Here is a 24,154-nt window from a genome sequence, read left to right as displayed (position 1 = left end):
TCAACCATTGCGCCACCAGGGAAGCCCCCTTTTTTTTAAAAAAAAAAAAAAAATCTTTATTGGAGTATAATTGCTTTACGTTGTTGTGTTAGTTTCTGCTGTCTAACAAAGTGAATCAGCTGTACATATACATATATCCGCATATCCCCTCCCTCTTGTGTCTCCCTCCCACCCTCCCTATCCCACCCCTCTAGGTGGTCACAAAGCACGGAGCTGATCTCCCTGTGCTATGCGGCTTCTTCCTACTAACTATCTATTTTACATTGGTAGTGTATATATGTCAATGCTACTCTCTCACTTCGTCCCAGCTTACCCTTCCCCCTCCCCATATCCTCAAGTCCATTCTCTATGTCTGCGTTCTTCGGAACCATTTTTTTTTAGATCCCATATATATGTGTTAGCATACGGTATTTGTTTTTCTCTTTCTGACTTAGTTCATTCTGTATGACAGTCTCTAGGTCCATCCACATCTCTACAAATGACCCAATTTTGTTCCTTTTTATGGCTGAGTAATATTCCATGGTATATATGTACCACATCTTCTTTATCCATTTGTCTGTTGATGGGCATTTAGGTTGCTTCCGTGACCAGGCTATTGTAAATAGTGCTGCAATGAACGTTGGGGTGCATGGGTCTTTTTGAATTATGGTTTTCTCAGGGCGTATGCCCAGTAGGTGGTTTGCTGTGTCGTATGGTAATTCTGTTTTTAGTTTTTTAAGGAACCTCCATACTTTTCTCCATAGTGGCTGTATCAATTTACATTCCCACCAACAGTGCAAGAGGGTTCCCTTTTCTCCACCCTCTCCAGAATTTGTTGTTTGTAGATTTTTTGATGATGGCCATTCTCACTGGTGTGAGGTGATACCTCATTGTAGTTTTTTTTTTTTTTTTTTTTTTTTTTGCTGTACGCGGGCCTCTCACTGTTGTGGCTGCTCCTGTTGCGGAGCACAGGCTCCGGATGCGCAGGCTCAGTGGCCATGGCTCACGGGCCCAGCCGCTCCACGGCATGTGGGATCTTCCCGGACTGGGGCATGAACCCGTGTCCCCTGCATTGGCAGGCGGACTGTCAACCACTGTGCCACCAGGGAAGCCCCCTCATTGTAGTTTTGATTTGCATTTCTCTAATGATTCGTGGTGTTAAGCATCCTTTCATGTGTTTGTTGGCAATCTGTATATCTTCTTTGGAGAAATGTCTATTTAGGTCTTCTGGCCATTTTTGGATTGGGTTGTTTGTTTTTTGATAGTGAGGTACATGAGCTGTTTCTATATTTTGGAGATTAATCCTTTGTCAGTTGCTTCATTTGCAAATATTTTCTCCCATTCTGAGGGTTGTCTTTTCATCTTGTTTATGGCTTCCTTTGCTGTGCAAAAGCTTTTAAGTCTCATTAGGTCCCATTTGTTCATTTTTGTTTTTATTTCCATTTTCATGTGCTGTTTCATAGTGTTAGGCCTGATCCAGATTGTTTTGTTTTTACCATGACAAATCTGTTTACCTAGAGCAAAGATGTATTTTTAGAAACACTATTTGGTTGTTTTAAAATGCCCTGATTTGTATTAGGGACATCATTACTTTCTGCCTGCCTAGGAAACCTAACGAGGGAAGTCCTTTTACTATTTTATAATCAAGGCACATTCTAAAATGTTCTTAAAATTAAATATGATGTACCACATACCTGAAAGTATGAGTTTACTCCCCTAGAGATGGAATTAAATTTGCTGATGCTTAAAAATACCAGCACGATTGATAGACTGTTTACACTTGACCACCTGCTGATGAATTCTCTCATTCAGTACTTGTTTTCTTTTGCTGTAATTATACTAAATCACACTGTAAAATAACCTACAGCTATTGAAAAATCTAGAAAGAAGAATTAACGTAACTGTCATCCCTCTAATATGTGAATTATTCTCCAAATTGTGAACTTTATTTTTCAGATATGTAGTTCCAAACCTTCTAGTAAATGTCATTAATAAGTATATTTGAGGTTCTAACAAAGGTTCATAGTCATTTAATTACCTAAAGTTTATCTTTTACCATGAGTCTTTAGCTTTATTAATGAGCTTTTAAAAAAATCTCTGGTGGTGACATGTCACATGGTACAGAGAAAATTTATAGTTCAAGGAATATTTGAATGAACTCTAAGGTCCCATTTAACATTGAGATTCCCAGAGTCTACAGATTCTTCTCAGACCATGGATGAATTATTCTGTATGTTCACATCTGAAACTTCCAATCAGGAATGTATACAGGATAGAGATGCCTGACCAAATCTTAAAAAAATTCGCACTCAGTGCGTCACACATATTTCCATTTACTGATGGGTTATTTTGTAGAGGTGTGTTGGAGACAGTTTGATGTTTGCATTAGTATTTGGTTTCATTCTATTTATATTGGTTTATCAGCTCAGTCTCAAATAGGCTAGAAATCTTTTATTTTCTCCTTAAATTTGAGGACTACCAAAGCTAACTTTTCAAATGAGAGAATTAATACCATAGGTCAAGTCTTTCCCTGGATAGAAAAGATAAATGGTAGCAGAAAATAGTTCCTTGTCTTTAAAAATATTATTATATATTCCTAGAGAAGCAGTACTGATTCTTATTAATTTTAATGTTTCAAATTTGTTATGAAATTACACATTTATATGTTATCTATATAGGCCAAGATTGAGAAATGCTTAGTTCATGAGAGGGGTGATGTGGCTTTCTAAGTTTTCTCTTAGGACAGGCTCCATGTTTTATTAGTTCTTTTCATTCATCTTATTACCACTATGCCTTAGATAAAGGAGGCACTCAGAAAATATTTTTGAATGAGTGAATTATAATTGAAACTATACTACATTTAAGATTTCCCGGTATGCACGATAATTAAATAACCTCAGGGCGGGGTGGGGGGAGAATGTAAAATAATTCATGCTATTTTTGAATGATGGTGTGTTTTCTTATGAGAAAGAATTACTTTTTTCCAAAGCCTTGTGATCTTCAGTTTGGGAAGATAATGCATAAAGCTTAATATCAGTGAAGTCCTTTATAATAGAGCCATAAGGGGAGGCCCTTGTAAATGTTACTCACCTGAGAGGCATCTGGGAACTCCAGTAAATCATGAGTCAGAGAGGAGTGGATGATAATGGGAAACTATTTAGAACATCATCAGATTAGACACCAGATAATGTGTGGTTTTGGGAACCACGCCCTGCCCCAGCAGTAGAGCAAGGCTCTGGTGTGCAAAATTTTTCAGCAATACCTATTGGTTTAAGTAACAATTCTCTTGCATTTTTCTTTATTCCAGGCTTTTTTTTAGTATGAAGACAGATGTCTTCTTAGATCTGCCCACTCTTGCCTGAAAGGCAGTAACTATTTCAGTAGCTCTTAGCATATTAAGAAAACTCGTGTAATTCTACCCACTTCACATTAATTTGCTCTTGTTGATTATTTGCTGTAATATGTTAAATAATTGCTTGTGAATGGGTCAAGAAAAGCAGTCATTCACCTGTTTTGATTGCTATAAATATCTTGAAGTCATCCAAATGTGCTTCCATATTATTCACAACTCTTCCAAGTCATTAATAAATATATTGAACACCTGTGCTAGCACTGATCCCTGAGGCACCTCATTATTAACCTAATTGCACAGCTTCATGATATTTCATTTAACCTTGATTTTACTACTAAACTTTTTTCAAACCAAGACATTTTCAAATTAATGACAAAACTTTACCTTTTATCCTGTGGTTGCCATGGTTTCATGATTGAATTTGCATATTAATTTTTTGGAATAAAATATCACTACACATTAATTTTTCTTAAAAGTTCAAACAAGAAAATAGTTATACACTTTTGTCTCCCAGTTCACTGACATTCTACTTGTCTATCTATTCTTCTTTTCATTGTTTGTTTTCATCAACTATTTTCAAAACGTTAAGGTGTGGAAATAATAATTCTATAATTCCATAATCATAGTATCATGATTTTGGATGCAGTTCTGTCTTTTTGTGAATACCAGCTCCTCAGTGCTATTTTCTTCCTAAGTGGTACCTCCATCACATTGGAGTCAGGAAAGGAAAAAGGAGATGAATTCATTTTAGCTGACATTGCTGTTCATCAGTGAAACCATTACAAGTGAAGAATGAGGTTTGCACCTTCTGGTTTAAATCAAGCTTATGGAGTATAGTTTTATCTAATGTTGGAGCTAGAGGGGACTCTGAAGATCACATGGTTAAATTTCCCTCATTTTTCAGATAAAGTAACAGAAGCCCCAAAGTGAATTGACCTTGACAAAGGTCACACTGATCAGAGCCAGAATTCTGCTTTTCACTCTGTTGTTCATTCCACTGCAGCCTGACTTAGGTTTTTATCATCATTGTTTCCCACTATGGGTGATTAAAATTTTCTGTTTCATTTATTTTGAATTTTGACAGAATTCCTTTTTAAGCCTCTTTTAGACCATCATCTACATCTCTATTTTAATTCCTATCAGTGCCTTGAATATCTAAGTTCTCAATAAATATGTATTGAATTGATGCATAAATCTAAGGGCATACTGTATATCTAGCAGATTCAAATATATATATAATATGTATATATATTGTTATACATATATACATACATATTAAAATTATGGCTATTTAGAGCATATTTAGTTTTTCTTTTATGTATTTCATGGATCCATATCTGTCATGAAAACAAGATCATAAGGGATAATATATATGTTAATTTCCAAAACTGATTTCTAAGTGGTTAGGCTTTAGGATGCACAGGTTTATTTGAACTATTGTACTAAATAATACTGAGTTTCTCTGTGGTATTGACTGTTTGTTTCCTTTATGTAAACTTTAATAACACTTGCTTTGAGACTCTCAAATCCACCCAAATTTCCTCATAGGTATTTGAGCTATTTTGGAGAGCATAAGGAAAAGGGCCTTTCTACAAAAACTCAAGGAAGGGAAGCCAAGGTTGTTATTGCTCTTGGTGTCCAGCTTTCCCACCTCCCAAAGGAGGCCCTACCAGAAAAACTTCTGTGTTTACCCACTTTAAATATTTATTTTAATTTATTTTTCATAGTAACATTTCCAAAGCATTGAAATGCTATTCATTGCTATTGGAAGGTCACCACTCAGATCAAATGATCAGTGTTCTATCATATGGATAAGTCACTCCTTGGAAGAATTATAAACACCTTCAAGGTGCATTATGTATTTCAGGTTCATGATTCATCTGCTTTGGGGAAAAGTATTATTTCCTGGCACATGTTCAAATGCTGTAATTTAAGCCATTTATGGTAAATTATTATGCCACTGCAGCAAATGAAATTAATATAACTCCAGGAGTTATACCTAGGGAATAGTTGACTCATCTAGTCAAGATCTGGTTCAGTGTTCTGAACATGCTAGGAAAAAGAAAATACCTATTTAAAAATTGTTGTCAAATACTGAGGAAACATATTAATACTGAGCAGGAATGTATGTTAAAAAAATAATGTATAGGAGTAAGCAGAAAGGATTAAACTGCTAAATTTCTCTAGGTATTCATTTGAATATTTTGACCTAGGAAGTGTTAGATGAAATGTTGTTAGAAAAAAAGAGGCAACTCTGTCTTAAAGAGAGGCTCTTTCTTCTTCTACGATCTGAATATCCAGTTTTTCCTTTTCCCTTACTCTCCTTAACTCTATTTCCTATCATAGAATCCTTTAAAAGTATTGGTGTAAATCTGTTGCTGAAAAATGTGCCATCTATAGCATAGTTCTGAATCTGTTTCTCTTTCCCTTATTTCCCCCATGGTCATTTTCATGATCACCTGGGTGACCAGAATTGTCTCATTTGCACTCTTGTCAGATTAATTGCTTCCAGGAAGCCTTTGGGTGAAGCCTAGATAGTTGGTGTTGCCATAATCTTGAAGTTAGTCAAATATCACACCATAGATGAAATCTATGGTGTATACAGACCAAAGTGGCTTCCAGAGAAATGGCCTGGGCTTTTTGTGAGAGAACCATGGAGATTCTGAACTGACACCTACAGGATCCTCCAAGATAGATTATTATAGGCTTCTTAGATATATAAACTCATTTCTTGGATATCCACATATAAATTTTTACAGCTCAGATCTCTCCTTGGGGTCTTCTTGATTGGGGTTGACCCAAAGTTACATTATATTTGTAGGACTGAGCTTCAGACCTGAATGAAGATATGCGATTTTTTAAAAATGGGGTAATTGAAGTACACACTTTAGGGTTGTTGCTTAGCAGAGAAACGCCAAGAAAAAACATAGAAGGTGACAGCCCTCTCCACAGCAGGTGCCCCATTCCCACCACACACATTAAACCATACACATATAATGCACACACATATACACATACACACACACCACTGAGCACCGCTGTTATGATGAGTTGCTGATGGTGTGTTACATGTTTAAGTATTTAGGATTAGAAAAAAAAAATTAAGAGCCACTAATCCAAATTTCTTACCCAACTTTATGTATGTGCTGGTAGTAATGTATTGATAGTCCCAGTTGCATCCATATATATAGTATAACAAAACTTAATGGCATGAGAAACAAGAAAAAATACATGGAGACTCCAGAACAGATACATTTTGTATGAACTTGTCTTAATAATTTACTTAAATAAGATTTTTACTTGTATTTTTATATTGCACAGGTTTGTAAATTCATTTTGCTTTATTTATGAAGAAGACACCTCTGTTTTTACAAAGGTTGTACAGAATTGAAATGTAATTTACAACCTTGCCTGAGCGTAAGTCAAATCTATAAATGTAGAGGCCTTGTATTCCAAAATTTTAATTTATTAAACATGTTAGTTTTAGATATATAGTTAGTACATTAATACCCATTTATTCTTTAATTTTCAAAGAAATTTTGTGAAATAGGAGTTATACAATAATTGGGAACAGAATACAATATCTGACATATACTTTCTTGATTTTCCTTTTCTTGCATTTGATCTCTTTTCTCTGATTTTAAGGAATAACAGGGCACTAGGACTTTCAACTAAAGATGGGATTTGCATGCCAAGTGAGAATTATTATATTTTAAGTTTGTCTTTATTGCATGCTTCATAAATCTGGCAGTTGGGCTAGTGTCTAATCATATAAATACACATGAAATGTTAAATGTAAATGAATTAATATATTTTGTGGACAAAATATTATTTTTCCTTTATGAATTTTTTATGATCTATGACTGAAGTTAATCATGATTAAATTTTGGACAAGGTATGAAAACTACATTCATTTTAAACCTCAATTTGAGAGATTTTGTTCATATTTATTTCATAGTTTATTAACATGGTACCTAAAACCTACATTTTAAGTTTCAGAATTTAACTCACATATTAACCCCAATTCTCTGAATGTAAGTAGAGGGAGACACTTAAAGAGGATCATGAAATCATGTTGAAGATATTTTCATATGGGTAAACTTGGATGTACCTGAAAAAAATAATTGTCTCTTTTTGATTTGGGGCTGGGATTGGAGGGATAGATGGGCAGCTCAGAAAGAGGAGTTTCGGCAGCTCAGAAGGAGTTGTTTAGGCTGTAAAGGAAGTGAAGGAATGAATGTTTGGAATATAGTAACCATGGTTTATGGTCTACAAGCTATACCTAGGTTAACTTTAAGGTAGAATTTAATATTAGAAAATAGTTAAGAGCCACTTAATGACAACCCATAGACTTTTGGCTTACTCTAAGAAAATACTTTTTAAAAATTCTTGAGAACTTCATTTTTAACCCTCATTAGCTCTTTTGATAATATACTTTGTTAGTGTCTTTAATCCAGCACCTGAGAATAGGTTTCTGCTGGTGGAAAACATATTGAAATGTATGTCTTTCTTTGCTTAGTGATCTTTATATCTGAAGAACAGTATATGGGAGAAGGGAGAAGGAGTGTGCTTTGTGAGTGTGTGTCTATGTGTGTGTGTCTGTAAGTTTGTTTCTATAGCTCATAAGGAAGATAAAAATTAAGGAATGGGAAATCTAAAGATGATGAGATAGTGGAAAGTGGGCATGATGCTACAAAGAAGTAAATGAGTATTCCAAAATTTAGATTATACCACTGTTGAAATAAGAATCAAAAATACTTTTAGAATAGCAATTCTATTTTATTTCCTTGTACATTTTGCTCCCTAACAAATAATGAGCCTGCTTATAACAAAAGACATATGAAATAAAATGAACAAAATAGGCTTACAAAGAGGAAATAATATAAAAAAAGAAGAAAGCCAGGATGCTCAACAGGAAGGCTAACCTGGTTACCATGTTATCAGGTGTACCCTAGCTGCGGGTTCCTGAGCGGAGATGTAAAGATAGGATGTATTACAGGGCTCTAGCATTCATTGCGGACAAAGCACAACCATATCTTCGGGGTGCCGGGGTTGGGGGGTTCCCTCGACCTAATTCTGAAATAAAATTTCTCACATGCTCTTTTAAAAAATATGTTTTATAATGTGATGAATATTTTCCTTTACAATAGTTCCAATTAAATGTAGAAGCATATTCCCAAAGTCTTTTCTTATATGGACCTGTAGTACATTTTGAGAGAAGACTGTAGTGTATGTGGAGCATATTATGCAGCAAAATAGAAAAATTGTTGAATGTTGAATAGAATGTTAAATAGAATGTTGTTGAATAGAAAAGATAAAATTGATTTCAGAGTTAGAGATGAAAACTTCAAGGGAAATGTTTCTCTCTGCTCTAAAAATAATTGAAAAATGGGATGAAATAAGTTTTCTTGCCTTAATTCTTTTTTTTTTTACATCTTTATTGGAGTGTAATTGCTTTACAATGGTGTGTTAGTTTCTGCTTTATAACAAAGTGAATCAGTTATACATATACATATGTTCCCATATCTCCTCCCTCTTGCGTCTCCCTCCCTCCCACCCTCCCTATCCCACCCATCCAGGTGGTCACAAAGCACCAAAGTCTGCCTCTATCATCTTTCTTTAGCTGCTCTGTTTCCCCCTATCTCAGAAAAAAAAAATGAGGTAAACTTGATCAAGTAAATGGTAACAAGATTCACTCTACAGTGATTATATAAATGTATTCTGCATCTACTTAAAATTCAGAGTTCAGTTTCCAGTTGCATAAATTTAAGATATGGATCAATTCCACAAGGGTTTAGGCAGAAAATGAAAAGAAAAAAAATAAGACAAGAGAACCAAGTCAGTTAAAATATTTTAATTACACCCCAAATCAAAGGAAACTATGGAAAAGCCTGGGAAAGAAGAAATTTTTATGGAAGCTTATGATTTTAGATCTGGTATGAAATAAGACAATTATAAAATATCTATAATATACTGAAAAGGGTGGAAAATGAAGGTGTATTATCATAATTACCAGTTATAAATAAATCAGTTGTTCATTATTTCCATCCAAAGAACAAACTGACAACAACATCTATTCAGTGAGTGAATGATTCAGTTAATAGTTTTTCATGTCTCATTTCTGACACTTTTTGGGGAGATAAAAATACTGAAGTGATTGAAATACACTGTGCTGGAGTGACTTGGACATAATGTATTACTAACAGTTACTCTTATTTCTAAAAAAATTTTTAATTTTTTTTCTCTGGAATGAAATAGCTCAAATGCTAGATGCTTCGGGGTTTGCTTTGGTAAGAACCTTACCATTTGGGAATTTCATAAGCAGTCACAGGTGAATAGTGTGGATATTTTTCACGTATTAAAAATTTATACCGGTATTCCTGAGGAGATTGGTGTGTTCTCTGGGTTACCATAACTCTAGACAGAAGAAGGAATGTCCTTCAGTGGATTTCTTTTTGTCTTACTGTCCATTACAGTAACACATGTAAATACATCCCAGTGGATGACTTTGTATCACATAATGGTTTGGCAGAAATAATCTTATATTTTAATATATATATTTATTTTAGCAATTCTCATTAGCAAGCTTCTGGATCTTTCATAAATACACACATATAGTTACATAAAGCCAAGTCATTGAATGTTCAAGGGATTCGTGGAAGTCCTAAAATCCAGCCACAAGCAAAGAGCTCCTTTTATGAAAAGTGTCAAAGGATCTTTTTAAAAGGGAAGCTTTGAGCCTTATCTGAATTTTTTAAAGCACTGGGATATTCAATTTATTGAAAAAAAGACTTACTTTGAAAACTAGGTTTGGTTGTCAGATCTGGAACTAAGTTAAAACAGAACCATATTGGTGCGCTAATAGAACTGCATAATATTGTATAATTGGAAAATTTATGTTGCAAGATAAATTAATATAAACTTTTCCTCTTCAAGTCTTATCACCCTTGCTCACTATGTGAGCACACATATGCAATGAGAAATTTAATAGAAATAATAAAATGTAGCCTTTCTAGTGATCACTAGCTTAAAATATTTAATTATGCAGATGTTTTAGTCCATAAATTGTCACAAGTCCTTTTGGAAGTAGATGGGGTGGGTACAAGCCTGAAAAGGAGTGGTAGAAATCATCAAAGCCTTTTATTTTAGCTAGCATTAAACCCTATGAACCTGGAATTTCCAGCCAGCAGATGGAGGTCTAATAGTATTTCTCACAGCCTCTCTGGAGACTGTCCAATTATTTGCCATAACCATTCCATCCTGCTCTTATTGCACTCAGGAATGTAAGTGTCAGTATTTCACACTAATTGTAACAGGGCCACATAAAATGAAAAGCAAATTTTCTTTGTAAACCAACTGGAGTTTCTCAGGCTAGATTTTGCTGCTCTTTGATAGGAATTAAGGACAGTCATGAAACTTCAGAAACCCTAAAGGCTGTTGTAATTTTATAGTCATTAAAAAATTATACAAAATTTTAAAAATGGGAAAAAATTATACATCCTACATATGTAACATTTCAAAGGTAATATTCAACGTACTCATACTAAGAATGTTTTAGGTATTTAATATAGTAGATAGTTCCAGTCTAATGAACTCAGTTTTACGGGTTCATTTACTACAATATAGCATGGGCCACATAACTATCTAGAGTAAAAATTTATATGTAATTTATTTTTGAAAACGATTATTTGAATATACTATACATTTCATTTCCATATATAGGATTGTCATGGCTGCCCTTGCCATACTGCACACTCTTCATAATCCGCAAGAATATTTTAGGAGACCACTAAGAAACAAGTTCTTTGGCATTCACTAAAATAGCATTCTTCATGATGAGCTCTCTTCATGTTAATATTGTTATATTCTGGAATTCTAATATTAAAATATATTCATTTTTGTAAGTGGGAAGATCAGAAAACTGTGCCTTGAACTAGTTACTGAATTCGCTCCAACTCTTTTGCCTCAGCTTAATGTAAGTTGCATTCTTGAGAATTTAATAAGAAATTGCCTTAAGCACCAAACAGTGAAATCCTTTGGGAATAATGGTAGTCTCATAAAGAGAGGAATTTGTTAAGGGAAAAACATATTTAAAGAAATGAAAAGTTAATGATATTGAGCAGCTACCAGAGCAACAGTGCTCATTGCTGTATTGGATGAACTGACCACTTTACTAATATTTTTCACTTTCTAAAAGAATTGTTTGATAGAATAGAATAGAAAAGACCCTATTTATAACCTAATTCTCATTGACTTTAATATCAGTCATGTCATAACCAGTAAGTGGTGAACATTTAAATTGCACAGGCAAATATACCTCTTCTACATTTTTTCACATATTCCTGAGGTTAGAACTGCAATATAGCCTTTTTGACACACACACACTGGATTTGCATGGGGCATGTTAAAACAAAGCAAAATAAAAACATCTGACAATCCATTACACTTATTTACTTATTATTTAACAAAATTCATATGTCCTGAATTTACCATGGAATGGCTAAATTGAATACTTCTGATTGAAGGATTAAATTTAGAAGATTGTGGAAGGGGAAAATTTTTAAAAATCTTCCTTAGTATTTATACATGGAAAGAAACGGAGTAGCTAACTATCTGAGGAAAATACTAGACTCAGAAACTATCAGAGTTCTAGATTTCTAGAAGGTAATACTCATAAACATCTAAAATACCTCCCAACTTTCATTAGGAGTGGGGAGTGGATCCTGCAGGACAGGTATGAGTTGTGTGACTGGCAAACTTGAGAATCCAGAGTCTCAAATGGCATTTACTTTGAGGACTTTTCAGATTTTCTTCCAGCAAAATTAATTATTCTTTCTCCATCAATCCTATAGCATCATGCATATACTTCATTTTTAGAAATATCACACCGAATTGCAATTATTTATTCACTTTTAAGCATTTGGTCACTTTATCACCTATCTTAGTCCTTGCATGTTATAGTAAAAGCTGAATAAATACTTATTTGATTGAATTGAATTAAAAATCCCAAAGTAATTGATATAAAGCATAATCCCTATAGAAAAGAACAGGCACTCAGAATAAATACCTGTGAATGAAAATTTATAACTATCAGTGGCCACAGAGATAGCTGCAAGTTAATAGTCCAAATGATAAGCAAAATTTGATAGAGAATGTTTCTCAACCTCATTTGCACTTTTTAAATGTAACAACTTCATTGACAGTTGTCTGTACTTTTTTTTTTAAGATGTTGGGGGTAGGAGTTTATTAATTAATTAGTTTATTTTTGCTGTGTTGGATCTTCGTTTCTGTGCGAGGGCTTTCTGTAGTTGTGGCAAGCGGGGGCCACTCTTCATCGCGGTGCACGGGCCTCTCAATATCGCGGCCTCTCGTTGCGGAGCACAAGCTCCAGACGTGCAGGCTCAGTAGTTGTGGTTCACGGGCCCAGTTGCTCCACAGCATGTGGGATCCTCCCAGACCAGGGCTCGAACCCGTGTCCCCTGCATTAGCAGGCAGATTCTCAACCGCTGCACCACCAGGGGAGCCCTGTCTGTACTTTTAAGGCAGAAATAATTCTGCTTATTTTGTTAAATTTTGATGTGTTCATGAAATATTTTACTGTAGTGAAAATTAATATTGAGTAAATATGAATTCTATTAGTGGGTCTGTTTTCTGTTACCAAAGTGATTTTGATCATGACCTTTAATCATATTCTACTTTAGTTTCTTTATTTGTGAAATGGAGCAATCAAAAGTAAAAGTTGTGTTTACTTTTTGGAATAAAAATTATGGTTAATATTTACCAAGGTTAACATAAAGACTGAAGAGGTTGTAAAAGGAAAAAGTCAGTCAATTTGTAGGCCATTTTTTTACCTGATGCCGAACAGTAATTTGAGGATGTTATAATTATTAGCTTCTAAGAAATTATTTGATTTAATTCACATAATTATTTTAAATTAATAAAGTTGTCTGAATCAGTCTTCCAAATGCGTTACGAACATTTTAATGAAACAGATATAACATTTTCCACAAAGGATTAATACTATTTAACACCTCCCCGCCCCAAAGAAAAATAAAATACAGTGAATAAATAGCAATATAAAGAGAAATAGAGTTGAGGAAAAGTTGGGAAATATTTATGTCCATCTAGAAAGGCCACAAGTTTGCTGTGGCCAGAGTAAAATTTGGGTCCGAACTTTTAGGCAATCAGGACAAAAATTGAGTTGGGTGTTTCTATGCCAGACAAGCACGACTCTAACAAATACTACTGGAGTAACAAATGTACATAAATAAAAACACAATGTTCTTTCTTCACTTCCCTCTCTTCATTTTACCCATCTGCATACTGTTAGTCTTACATTCTATATTTCTATCTCAGTTCTCACTTTTGCCCAGAATTATCCCCAACAACTCTGCTAACTTTGATTTCATCTTCTGATTGCCGTCTGCACTTACAGGTATTCAATTTAGCTTGATTTTTTTTTTTTCCTTAATATGAATGCCTTTTCTCTTTGCTGAGACTATAAGTCCCTTGAGAACGAGGACTATATCGTATACTTTTTTATATCTCTCGAAGATTCTTGCTTTCCACTTGACATATATTGGTTATCTAATAAACACATCCATTATATTGATGTCTTCAGTTGTAGCCTTAAGTGAATAGAATTTTAAGTATTTGGCTTATGAAGCGGACTTTAAATGGGCAGTTGGTAGGGGTTAGTTTGTCTGTATATCATCTGAATTTTAATTCTTGTTCCACAGTTAAGAAGCTGTATGTTATCAATACATAGTCACTTTGATCATCATTTTCCTTATCTTCTTAAGGGATAACAATAGTACTTACTTTATAGGGTTATTATTAATCCTGTTAACCATATTAATGAGTATTAAATGAATTAATACAAGTAAAATGTTTAGAAAAGTAAACATTAAGTGTTAATTATTATCATTTTGTTTTAAAGTGCTTAGTACTAAGTCATTATTTCTGGAAATAATTAAATTCTGGTGGCAATTATAGAGCACAGTCAATTGTCTGCCCTCAGAAAGTGAAAGTATATGACAATAAAACTATGTCATCATTGTAGAGAATTATGTTTATATTCAGAGTAGCTTGAAGGCATATACTTATCTGAAATCTATATTTGATTATTAAATTTAAAAGAAGTGACCCCAAACTACATGTTTTATATTACTTAAAGTATTTATCTGTTAAAAGACACTTCTTCCTATCCCTTTATGGTAGTACCAAGGTGTCATATTAGTTCACACATTTTTGTTCCATAACTGGAATCAAATGCAAGGAAAACATTAATAAGGGCTACTACCCCAGCCTTATGTTATTCTTCCAGAAAATGATGAAGTACGACAAGGGTTCATTGTGAAATAGGCATGTCTAAAATCCAACAGTGGTTCAAGAAACTCAAGTTTGGAGTTTGTTAAGGAAGAACTGGCAAAGAGTTTTGAAGGATGTCCAGTACACTGATCTTAAGATTTCATCAAATCCAAAGGTGAAAAACTGTCCACCTCACAAAGATCTCAGGTTTTTCTCCAGATAGCTGAAGTTCAGAGATATTCAGTGTCTTTCCTTAGACCTCTTTGTTATAAATGTAGTCACAGTAGAGCTGGGATGGGTCTCTAGGCTCTTGTCTCAAGGCAATAATTTCCTTATTTTATAAATGAATATAAAATAACACCCATAGATAATGAATATTACAAGTGTCTTGGTCAAGAACTGCTAGAGAGGACTTTAGAAACCATATTTCCAGCTTCCGACTGCGGTGGACATGCTATTCCAGTAATTGCGTTATAGTAGAGCAGAACGAATAGGGTTGATCCAGTCTTTCACCATGTTTTCATCAGACTGTTTAGGACATTGTCTTTATGTATCTGTAATTGAAAGCAAATATATCATTGATGTAAAACAGTAAGCACAGATGGAGTATATTTAAAACACAGTTCATTTCTCAACATCAGAATCTGACTAGGTATTTATGAATTAATGTAATTACTCATGGTTAAAAGCAGCTTATATTTGGGCTATTTCAAAATGGATCTTGAAAAGAGCATTTGGTATTTAGTTTGAATCTTTTATTCTGACTTTGCAGTTTTTCTCTGGAGAAATAATAGTGATAGTTAAAGTATTTTTTATCCTTAGTATTTTCTCTTTCAGTAGAATTAATTCTGTCTATCTATTTAATATGTATTGCCATCACAAATATCTGCTTGTTTTTATGTCCCTAATGTCAATATTGGTTTTTACTGATGACATTTGATGACATAAATGTTATTGTAAATTTTAATTATTAGTCTTAAATTTTAAAATTACTTGCAGGCTATCTAATGAGAATAAATCACATTTCTTTTACCTACCTCTCGGTATATGTAGTATTTTTTGTCTTCTTCATTGTCCTTTATCACATCTTCAACCCAGATACAAGGAGCAACTTTGTTGTTCCAAATCAGAATTACTTTAGATATTTCAGTTATAATTTCTGTATGGTGGTCGTGGTGCCAGGATGAACAGATGTAATGATATTAGATTCAGGATGCTAGAGCTTCTTTCTTTGCTGGATTTATTAATTGTTTTAAATTTATAGCATATAGTTTTATCACAGTTGTAGTAGTGGCAATTTTTAGTAGAATTTTGACTTACAGAGTATTTTACTGGCTCTTGAATCCCATGTGGATTATTAAAAACTGTTTTTTACATGGATGTTACATATTCAGATAGTGTGATGGAGTAAAATGATAATGTAACTTCCCAATTATATTACCTTGGGCTTGTGCAAGTTCAGGGAGAAATAGGAGAGATTGTTAGTCCTGTGGTTTAATAAAATGCTCCTAGAGACACTAATGGAATCAACAGTAACCACTATTTTTGTTGTTGTTTGTTTTGTTTTTTTTGCGGTACGCGGGCCTCTCACTGTTGTGGCCTCTCCCGTTGCGGAGCACAGGCTCCGGACGCGCAGGCTCAACGGCCATGGCTTATGGGCCCAGGTGCTCCGCGGCATGTGGGATCCTCCCAGACCGGGGCACGAACCCATGTCCCCTGCATCGGCAGGCGGACTCTCAACCACTGCACCACCAGGGAAGCCCAGTAACCACTATTTAATAATCATTTGTTAATAGCTGAAACTAAGGAAGATTTATTTGATGATGTGAATTTAAAAATAAATGTAAAAAAAATTATTTGGCCACCTGCACATAATGATAAAAACATTTGTATTACCTTCACAAGGAAAATTATATTTATTTTTAATTTAAACTATATATTATTGAATATGTTCTGAGTAACAGGACAAGCAGAATGTACATTGTTATAGCGGTTATCTTCCTGCCTCCTTTATGTAACATGCTCCTAGATCCCATATCATTTGTGTAAGTAATGATACTTCTACAAAAAATATCCCCACATAAAATCATCAAAGGAAATATTCTGCAACCTAAGCCATGTCATTGCCAGTCAACATTTTCTGACTGTAGATGATTGGTCTTTTTTCACATTGTCATTGCACTCGTTACTTTATTGACTGTCTATATAGTTTTTGCTTCAATAGACAACCTTCCCTCCATCTTTGGCCAGTTGAAGTTTATATTATGGATATCTACTTATCATGTTTTTGTCATAAGTTTATAATATGCTAGAAAAATTGGAAATGAAAATAAAACATGAGTATTTATTTATTTTTGCGGTATGCGGGCCTCTCCCATCGTGGAGCACAGGCTCCGGATGTGCAGGCTCAGCAGCCATGGCTCACGGGCCCAGCCGCTCCGCAGCATGTGGGATCTTCCCGGACTGGGGCACGAACCCGTGTCCCCTGCATCGGCAGGCGGACTCGCAACCACTGCGCCACCAGGGAAGCCCTAGGAGTATTTATTATTTGAAGGATTTTTTCTTTCAAATGTTCATGCTTTTTAGGAAACAATGTATAAAACTTCAAGAAAATAACAGATATTTCTTTCCATTAAGTTGTGGACTTGGGATATTGAAGGAAATCTCTACACAGTGTGAAATAGCTTATGTAATTTTTCTGTTTAGGAATAGGAAAGTACATTCTTTTCCTCCTGTCTCCACACCCCTTATTAAAATATATGAGCCTAATTATATTGATTGTGGTCTTTGTTAACATTTGAAAATGTGCTATTGGGTGGTAGGAGCACATCCTTAGAGTCAGGAGCACTGGATTTGAATCCCCAACTCTACTATATAAGCCTTGGCAAATTATTCAGCTACCATGATTCTTATTTTCCTTTTTTTAAAATGGTGGTTATACCTGTTTCCTAAGATGGTTTGAGAATGAAATGAGGACAACACAATGCCTGTTACATCATAAATTAGTCCTTCTTCTCTCCCCACCTCCAGCTTTTCAACAGTTATATTATTATCCATGAAAGCAAGTAATAAGTGAATAACCCAGCTGATTTAAGATAGTTTTCAGAGATTTCTGTTGAAAGAGCTAGTGGGGAGCAAAATCTATAAATAACAGTTTATCAGGAAAACCTGACCATTTTATGTATAGTTGTCCTTTGTTGCACATTCTTCTAATCAAGAAAAATGTTCATCCAGGCTTAGCAAACTAGATTCACATTGGAATAGGAAAGCACAAGAATTTTAGGCTAGAATAAAAAACAATTGAATGGCTTGGCAAAAGTAAATTCATCTGAATAATATTTTGCAAAATTTAGCATGCCTTAGAGATTAGGTCCAGAGATTCTGACTCAGTAAATCTAGTATGGATCCAAGGGATTTGGGTTCATTTTGATTTCTTAATAGTAGCTTTGACGCTATTATAGGTGACAATAGTTTAAACCAATAACTAGAAAAAATGTAACTTGTCAACTTTATCCATTCGTATTATTTTAATAGTATTTTTCGTATTAGTCCAGATAAATAACTTCCCTAACTGAAACTGACTGAAAATGATCACTCTAGTGTCTATAGACCTGCTCAAAACTAGAGAGTCCTTTCTTTTATACAGTCTGAGGTAAAGACTGCACCATAGAACCTTTAAGGCCGTGTGCTGCATTATGCAACACAAGATATGTGTAAATCAGTTTACAAAAGATAAATTAGTGAGTGGTGTTTCAGATGAGAAAACAAGAAGGATTTACTTCAAGGATCCTTTATCATATAGTCCCTTAATGTATTTGAAATATTATTTGATTTATACAAAATAAAATTTCACTTAATTTTTTGGGAAGATATATATCATATAAAAGAAAATCTATAAATAGATGGGAGAAAGGAGGAAGAAATTCAAGAGTGCTCTAAGTCCTACATGGCTGAGGCACTCTTTTGCTTTAAGGTCACTGTCTTTAATAGAAAGGTAAATAATCAACTGTGGACTTTTTTAAACACCAATTTTACCCTAACTTAAAAATGTTACATATAAGCCTCTTATCTCATAATAAAATCATTATGTAAGCCGTGAGAGATCTTTACAAATAACCTATCACCGTTTGGTATATATTTTTTAAATTTTCAACTATTTCTTCCCCATTACACTTGATACTAAAATGAAGCACAATTGCTGATTGTCAGTCTACTCCACCCTTGTGGGTATGTCAGAGTTTTGAAAGCCTTGACCCTGGATCCTCTGCCTTTAGTACCTCTCTAGTTAGGGACAGCTGTGGTGAGTTGAGAAGGTAATAAAAGTAGTTGGAGGCTCTTACTTACTGCAAGACTAACATATCTGGATTTCTTACTGTATAATCAACCCATCTGGACCTCGGGACTTTTTATGTGTTACGAGGTGGTTATACCATTACCCTGACTGATAAACTGTTAAGAGCTATGCCACTGTAAGATGTTATTATGTCTACTCTAGAGATTTCTTATCCTTTTTCCTGAGGCTGAATATCTGCTGGTTCCGTTACTTTTTCCTTCATTGGCTACCATCTACCCAGCAGAAAATCTACATCTGATTTTCTTTCTTCCAGCTTACTACTAATCATTCACATCAGGTACCTGTTTTCATGCTTGCAGTTTCTTTACTTCTTTTTTTTTTTTTTTTTTTTTTGCGGTACGTGGGCCTCTCACTGCTGTGGCCTCTCCCCTTGCAGAGCACAGGCTCTGGACGCGCAGGCTCAGTGGCCATGGCTCACGGGCCCAGCTGCTCCACAGCATGTGGGATCTTCCCGGACCGGGGCACGAACCCGTGTCCCCTGCATCGGCAGGCGGACTCTCAACCACTGTGCCACCAGGGAAGCCCTTTACTTATTTTTAATGTTGAGTTTGAGAGATGATAACTGTCTTCCAGTCAGGAGCAGAGAAAAACATATATTCTTAATCTCATATACAGTGGTTTTATTTCAGAAAATGTTTTTGAAAAAAAGATTCTATTTCTAAGCAGTTTGTGGAGTCATACTGATCTGATTTCAAGTCAGGATTATGTCATTTGTCTTGGACGTTAAATTTGGGCAAGTTCTCTTTCCTTCTAAAAATATAATTTATATTAAAATCTGTCTGATTTTGTGGTTTTGGGAGTAGGGATAGAGACTTGATAAAATGAGCTGATCAAAAATATTATTTGCTTATTAGCATATGTTTTTGCATCTGTACATCAGTTTGGATGAATTACATTTCATTTTTATTGGAAGGAGAATAGAGAAAATTATTCTCTATTAAGATAGATGTAAGAATTCATGGTTCAATAAGTACTTTTGCTGAAACAAAAAAGGAAAAAAATAAAATTACAAAGGTTTTTCCAATTAGCTCTGAATTGAATGTGTGTTCAGTTGAACATGTGTTAAACATATGTTCAACCTCACACTGTGAATCTGTTTTATAACTCTATGCATAATCTCGATTTTGGTGATCTTTGTTTTTTTGTGTGTTTTGGGTTTTTTTTTTTGTGCTTCTCAAATTTATTCTGGACCTTGGGGCCTATATACATCCACTTCTTGGAAGCAACAGTTCTACACATTTACAAATGATATGATTTGTTAAGAAATTTATGACTTGTTATACTTTTTGAATAAAGAGTTTTAATATGGGCTTCCCTGGCGGCGCAGTGGTTGAGAGTCTGCCTGCCGATGCGGGGGACACGGGTTCGTGCCCCGGTCCGGGAAGATCCCACATGCCGCGGAGCGGCTAGGCCCGTGAGCCATGGCCGCTGAGCCTGCGCATCTGAAGCCTGTGCTCCGCAACGGGAGAGGCCACAACAGTGAGAGGCCCGCGTACTGTAAAAAAAAAAAAAAAAGAAAAAAAAAAAAAAAAGAGTTTTAATGTGAGAGCCCAGAGTAGCACACAGAAAGAGTCCATTTAGCCCATATATTATACAGATAGAGGAACTGAGTTAAATTGGGGATTACTAAACAACATGTCAAACATTTTTTCATTCTATTTACTATCTGGAAATTCTCTGGCCCTGATCAGAGAGGGAAGGCTTTTAGTATAGTGGAAAGACTAATAGGGTCTGAATTTTGAGAGTAGTTCAACTCCACCAATTATTAACCCTGTGTTCTTGGGCAAGTCTCAACTTCTTTGGTATTAATGTATCTTCATAGATTGGTTATGAAGGCAAAATGAGATAATTTATGTGGAATGTGGTTTGTAAGCTTCAAAACACCGCATAAATGTGTTTGCTGTAGCTACCGCTGTTATTGTAACCATGTTGGGCTGAACTGCATTTTTCAACTCCAAACATAGAAACATTTCAGTTGTTTAAAGAGGTGAGAAGTACACAGGAAGGAAGACATGGGGTGGTTAGAAAGAGGAAATGGGAGATTACTGAATTCTGAAAAAGACAGGTTAGAAATAGGGATTTTAGACACAAATATATAAATTGCAAATGTATGCTAAAGATTCCAGACACAGTCTCCTCTAACAGGTTTTCATTTCCCCAAAGCCCCCACACCCCGGGACATGGCAGAATAAAAATTAAGCAAACAAGTAACTTAGCATCTTTTTTTTTCTTTTTCCTGTTAAAGATCCTTTGGGTTTAATTTCAAATATGACAAATACCAGAATTCTTAGTTTATTTGGCTCTTAATGTACGTAATAAGTCCTCCGATGCACAGAGCTAAGACCTCCCATGCACCTGGTTCCAAGGTGACTGCTTCTATTTATAGTTGTTCACTTCAGAGGAACTTAAAATGTTTAAGAAAGAAAGCAGTTTGCTTCAGGAAATAAAGGGCATATATTTGTGAGGCTCCCTGGAACCTTTAAAATTTCTAAAAATCATTTGTCAGTTTGAAAATGTCTGGAAAGAGAAGATATAAAATGCTTATTTACACAAATTAAAAGATATTTGAATCTTTGCAAGGACAACTTCTATGAGAAAAAATTGCAAATGACATTTTGGTTTACATAATAAATAAAATTTTGCATCAGATTTCAGATCCACACATAATAGATTTATAATTAACCCTCTATAGATTTGCTAACTGCAAAGCAAAATATCAGTGTAGAGGATTAAGAATACTCTGACAATAATACAGTGCAAGGAAATTAGAAATTGGAAAAAAGAGATTAAAATTAAACTAAAAATGACAATTTTCTGAATAGCAAATAATTTATGCAAAATATGTTACAAAATCTGGAATGCTAGATAGTTGATACAAGTACTGTGACATTTAGTTTCATTTAAATTAGTAAGAGTTTGCTCTTCCAACATTTTGTTTTTTTCCCTTCTGACAGTATATTTTCAACAAAAATTTGCTCTTGATTTTTTTAATCCATTCTCTTTGAACCTGTTCTTAAATTTGCCATGATAAACCTGCATAAAACTACACTTTTGATTTTCTTTGGAAGAAATAAAAAATTGAAAGTTTGACATTGGTTTTCACAAATTCTTTTCTTCATTGTTTTTGACTGTGTTTGATCCCTATTAGATTGACATACTCTCAACCTATTTTTGATGTCATGAATTAAAAATGACAACATAAAAAAAGCACTTCTAGTGTAACAGCAATTGAAACTTGCAGTTTTATATTTAAAAAAAAACACAAAAGAATGTGTGAATACCATAGATAAAATAACAATATTTTCAAACAGTAACCTGTGTCAAGCAAACAACAAACAAGTTGATTATTTCAGCCTCTGAAAAGTCGGGTTTTCATAATTTGATTGAATTAACTTTATAATACAATTGCATAATCCATATATGATCTGGGGTGGTTTCAAATTACTCTGGATTATTTTTCAGATAATTTGGAGGTGAATCTCATTATGGATAGCAATATAAACAATTTAGAACATATTAAGGATGTTTACAGTCTACTTGCATGATAAAGTTCCACCATGGCTCATATCTGTATTGAATCAGCTGTAGATGTTTTAAGAGTTCTCTCCCAGGAGAAAATTGATGTAGCACACAAAGTGAAAATTTTCATATATTTCCTTTGAGATGTTGCTAAAATATAGCCTCACCATTCTAAATGGGAAATTGTCTTAAAACCAGGCACATTTTGCACTGATGGTTATTTTTAGGTAAACCACGTTGGGTTAATTAAGAGAAATTACTACTGTACAATTATTATGCTTTATTCTCCCACCTTGGCCTGAAGTAATGAGATGTAACAGAGTTTTTCTTTGTCACTGGCAGCTGCACCTTTTAAGTATATCAAACTCTGTTGCTGTGGTTACGGCCTTTGTTTCCAGTGATGTTTTGTCCATGCTTCCCCCCACCCTTAACAATGGGTTACTCAAAAGAATGAAATAATGAGTCATTCATTCAGAAATACGTTGTTAAAATATCCCTCTTTATCATTACATTTCACTGCTTAGAAACTAGGCTGTAATTCAAGGCAACAGTTAAGTCTGAGAAGTGTTAAAAAATCTTTGATTTTTTTCGTTTATAAGAAAGACCTGTCTATGTAATTGAAGAACTTCTTATAAGTCTCAACAAACCCTTTTTGGTTAATGTATTATTTCTGGACCAAGTAGATAAAATTCTACACAGTAAGCATGATAAAAATCGTGCATGTTTTGCACAGCACATAATTTGAGAGTCAAGGTTCCTGGGCACAAAAGCAGTAACAAAACAGTCCCTACAAAACTGAGTAACTCTGAATAACACAAGAAATAATTTTTGTTAATTTAAAATTTTAGAAACTGAAATACATAAAGTGTGTAAAGTAAAATGTAATTAAATTATGGTACTGTACATACGAGTTGTTTCTATAATTGAAACTTTACAATATGAAAAATACATTAGCTCTGTACAGTTTTTACAGGTAGGATGAGTTTTGAGAAAAAAGATTTTTTTTTCAGGGTCATACTCTAAGTCAAAAAAATACTGCACAACTTAGCTAATTATAAAGTGTAGAGTTGAAACAATTCATGTCTTCTTTATTTCATGAATCAATCTTGGATTTTTGTTTATTTTAACAGGGGATTGTTTTCTTTTGTTTTTAGAGTCCACAATGAACAAATCCTCCTCATTTTGTCCTTGAGGTTACAAAGTTTGATGGCAACCCATGGTTACCAATTAGCTCAGTTAAGCCAGCTGCTGTTTATGGTCACTGATTCGGCCAGCTGTTGTGATTGTGCTCAGGTCCAGCTCAGTCTCTAGGTGTGTTTCCATCGTATCTTCCTGTGCATTCGTTTCAAAGGATTTATGAGAGAGAAGTTCATGATGCACCCCACAGTAACTTATTGTGGGCTGGTCGTATGCCAGAAAAGTTGACACATTCATTGATAAAGGTATCTGGGGAAAAATGACACAAGAAAAGTCAGTTATAAAAAGACAACTTTGGGGGCAAGATTTGGGGAATGTGAAGTGCTGACCTGACTACCATGGGTACATCTGTGGCTCAAGAGTCCCCCGCTATCTCACCAATGTCCTTCATTCTCATACTAGCACACAGAATGCAACAGTTCTAAAGCCTGAGATGGAGCTGC

At 34.6% G+C, this 24,154-nt stretch overlaps 1 protein-coding gene across 1 annotated transcript in view; it reads right to left on the bottom strand.

Moving 5' to 3' along the window:
• Positions 1-9,170: 9,170 nt before the first annotated feature.
• LRRTM3 (leucine rich repeat transmembrane neuronal 3) overlaps positions 9,171-24,154 on the bottom strand; it is a 199,551-nt gene continuing 184,567 nt past the window's right edge. Inside the window, exon 3 of the mRNA XM_004280831.3 lies at positions 9,171-23,960. Coding sequence (XP_004280879.1) covers positions 23,751-23,960 — 210 coding nt within the window. The 3' untranslated portion in view covers positions 9,171-23,750. The remainder of the gene's footprint in view (positions 23,961-24,154) is intronic.

Source organism: Orcinus orca, chromosome 14 (assembly GCF_937001465.1).
Source record: "Orcinus orca chromosome 14, mOrcOrc1.1, whole genome shotgun sequence".
NCBI classification, from domain to species: domain Eukaryota; kingdom Metazoa; phylum Chordata; class Mammalia; order Artiodactyla; family Delphinidae; genus Orcinus; species Orcinus orca.
The sequence above is the reverse complement of the archived record's forward strand: the minus strand, read 5'-3'. Positions and strand labels throughout refer to the sequence as shown.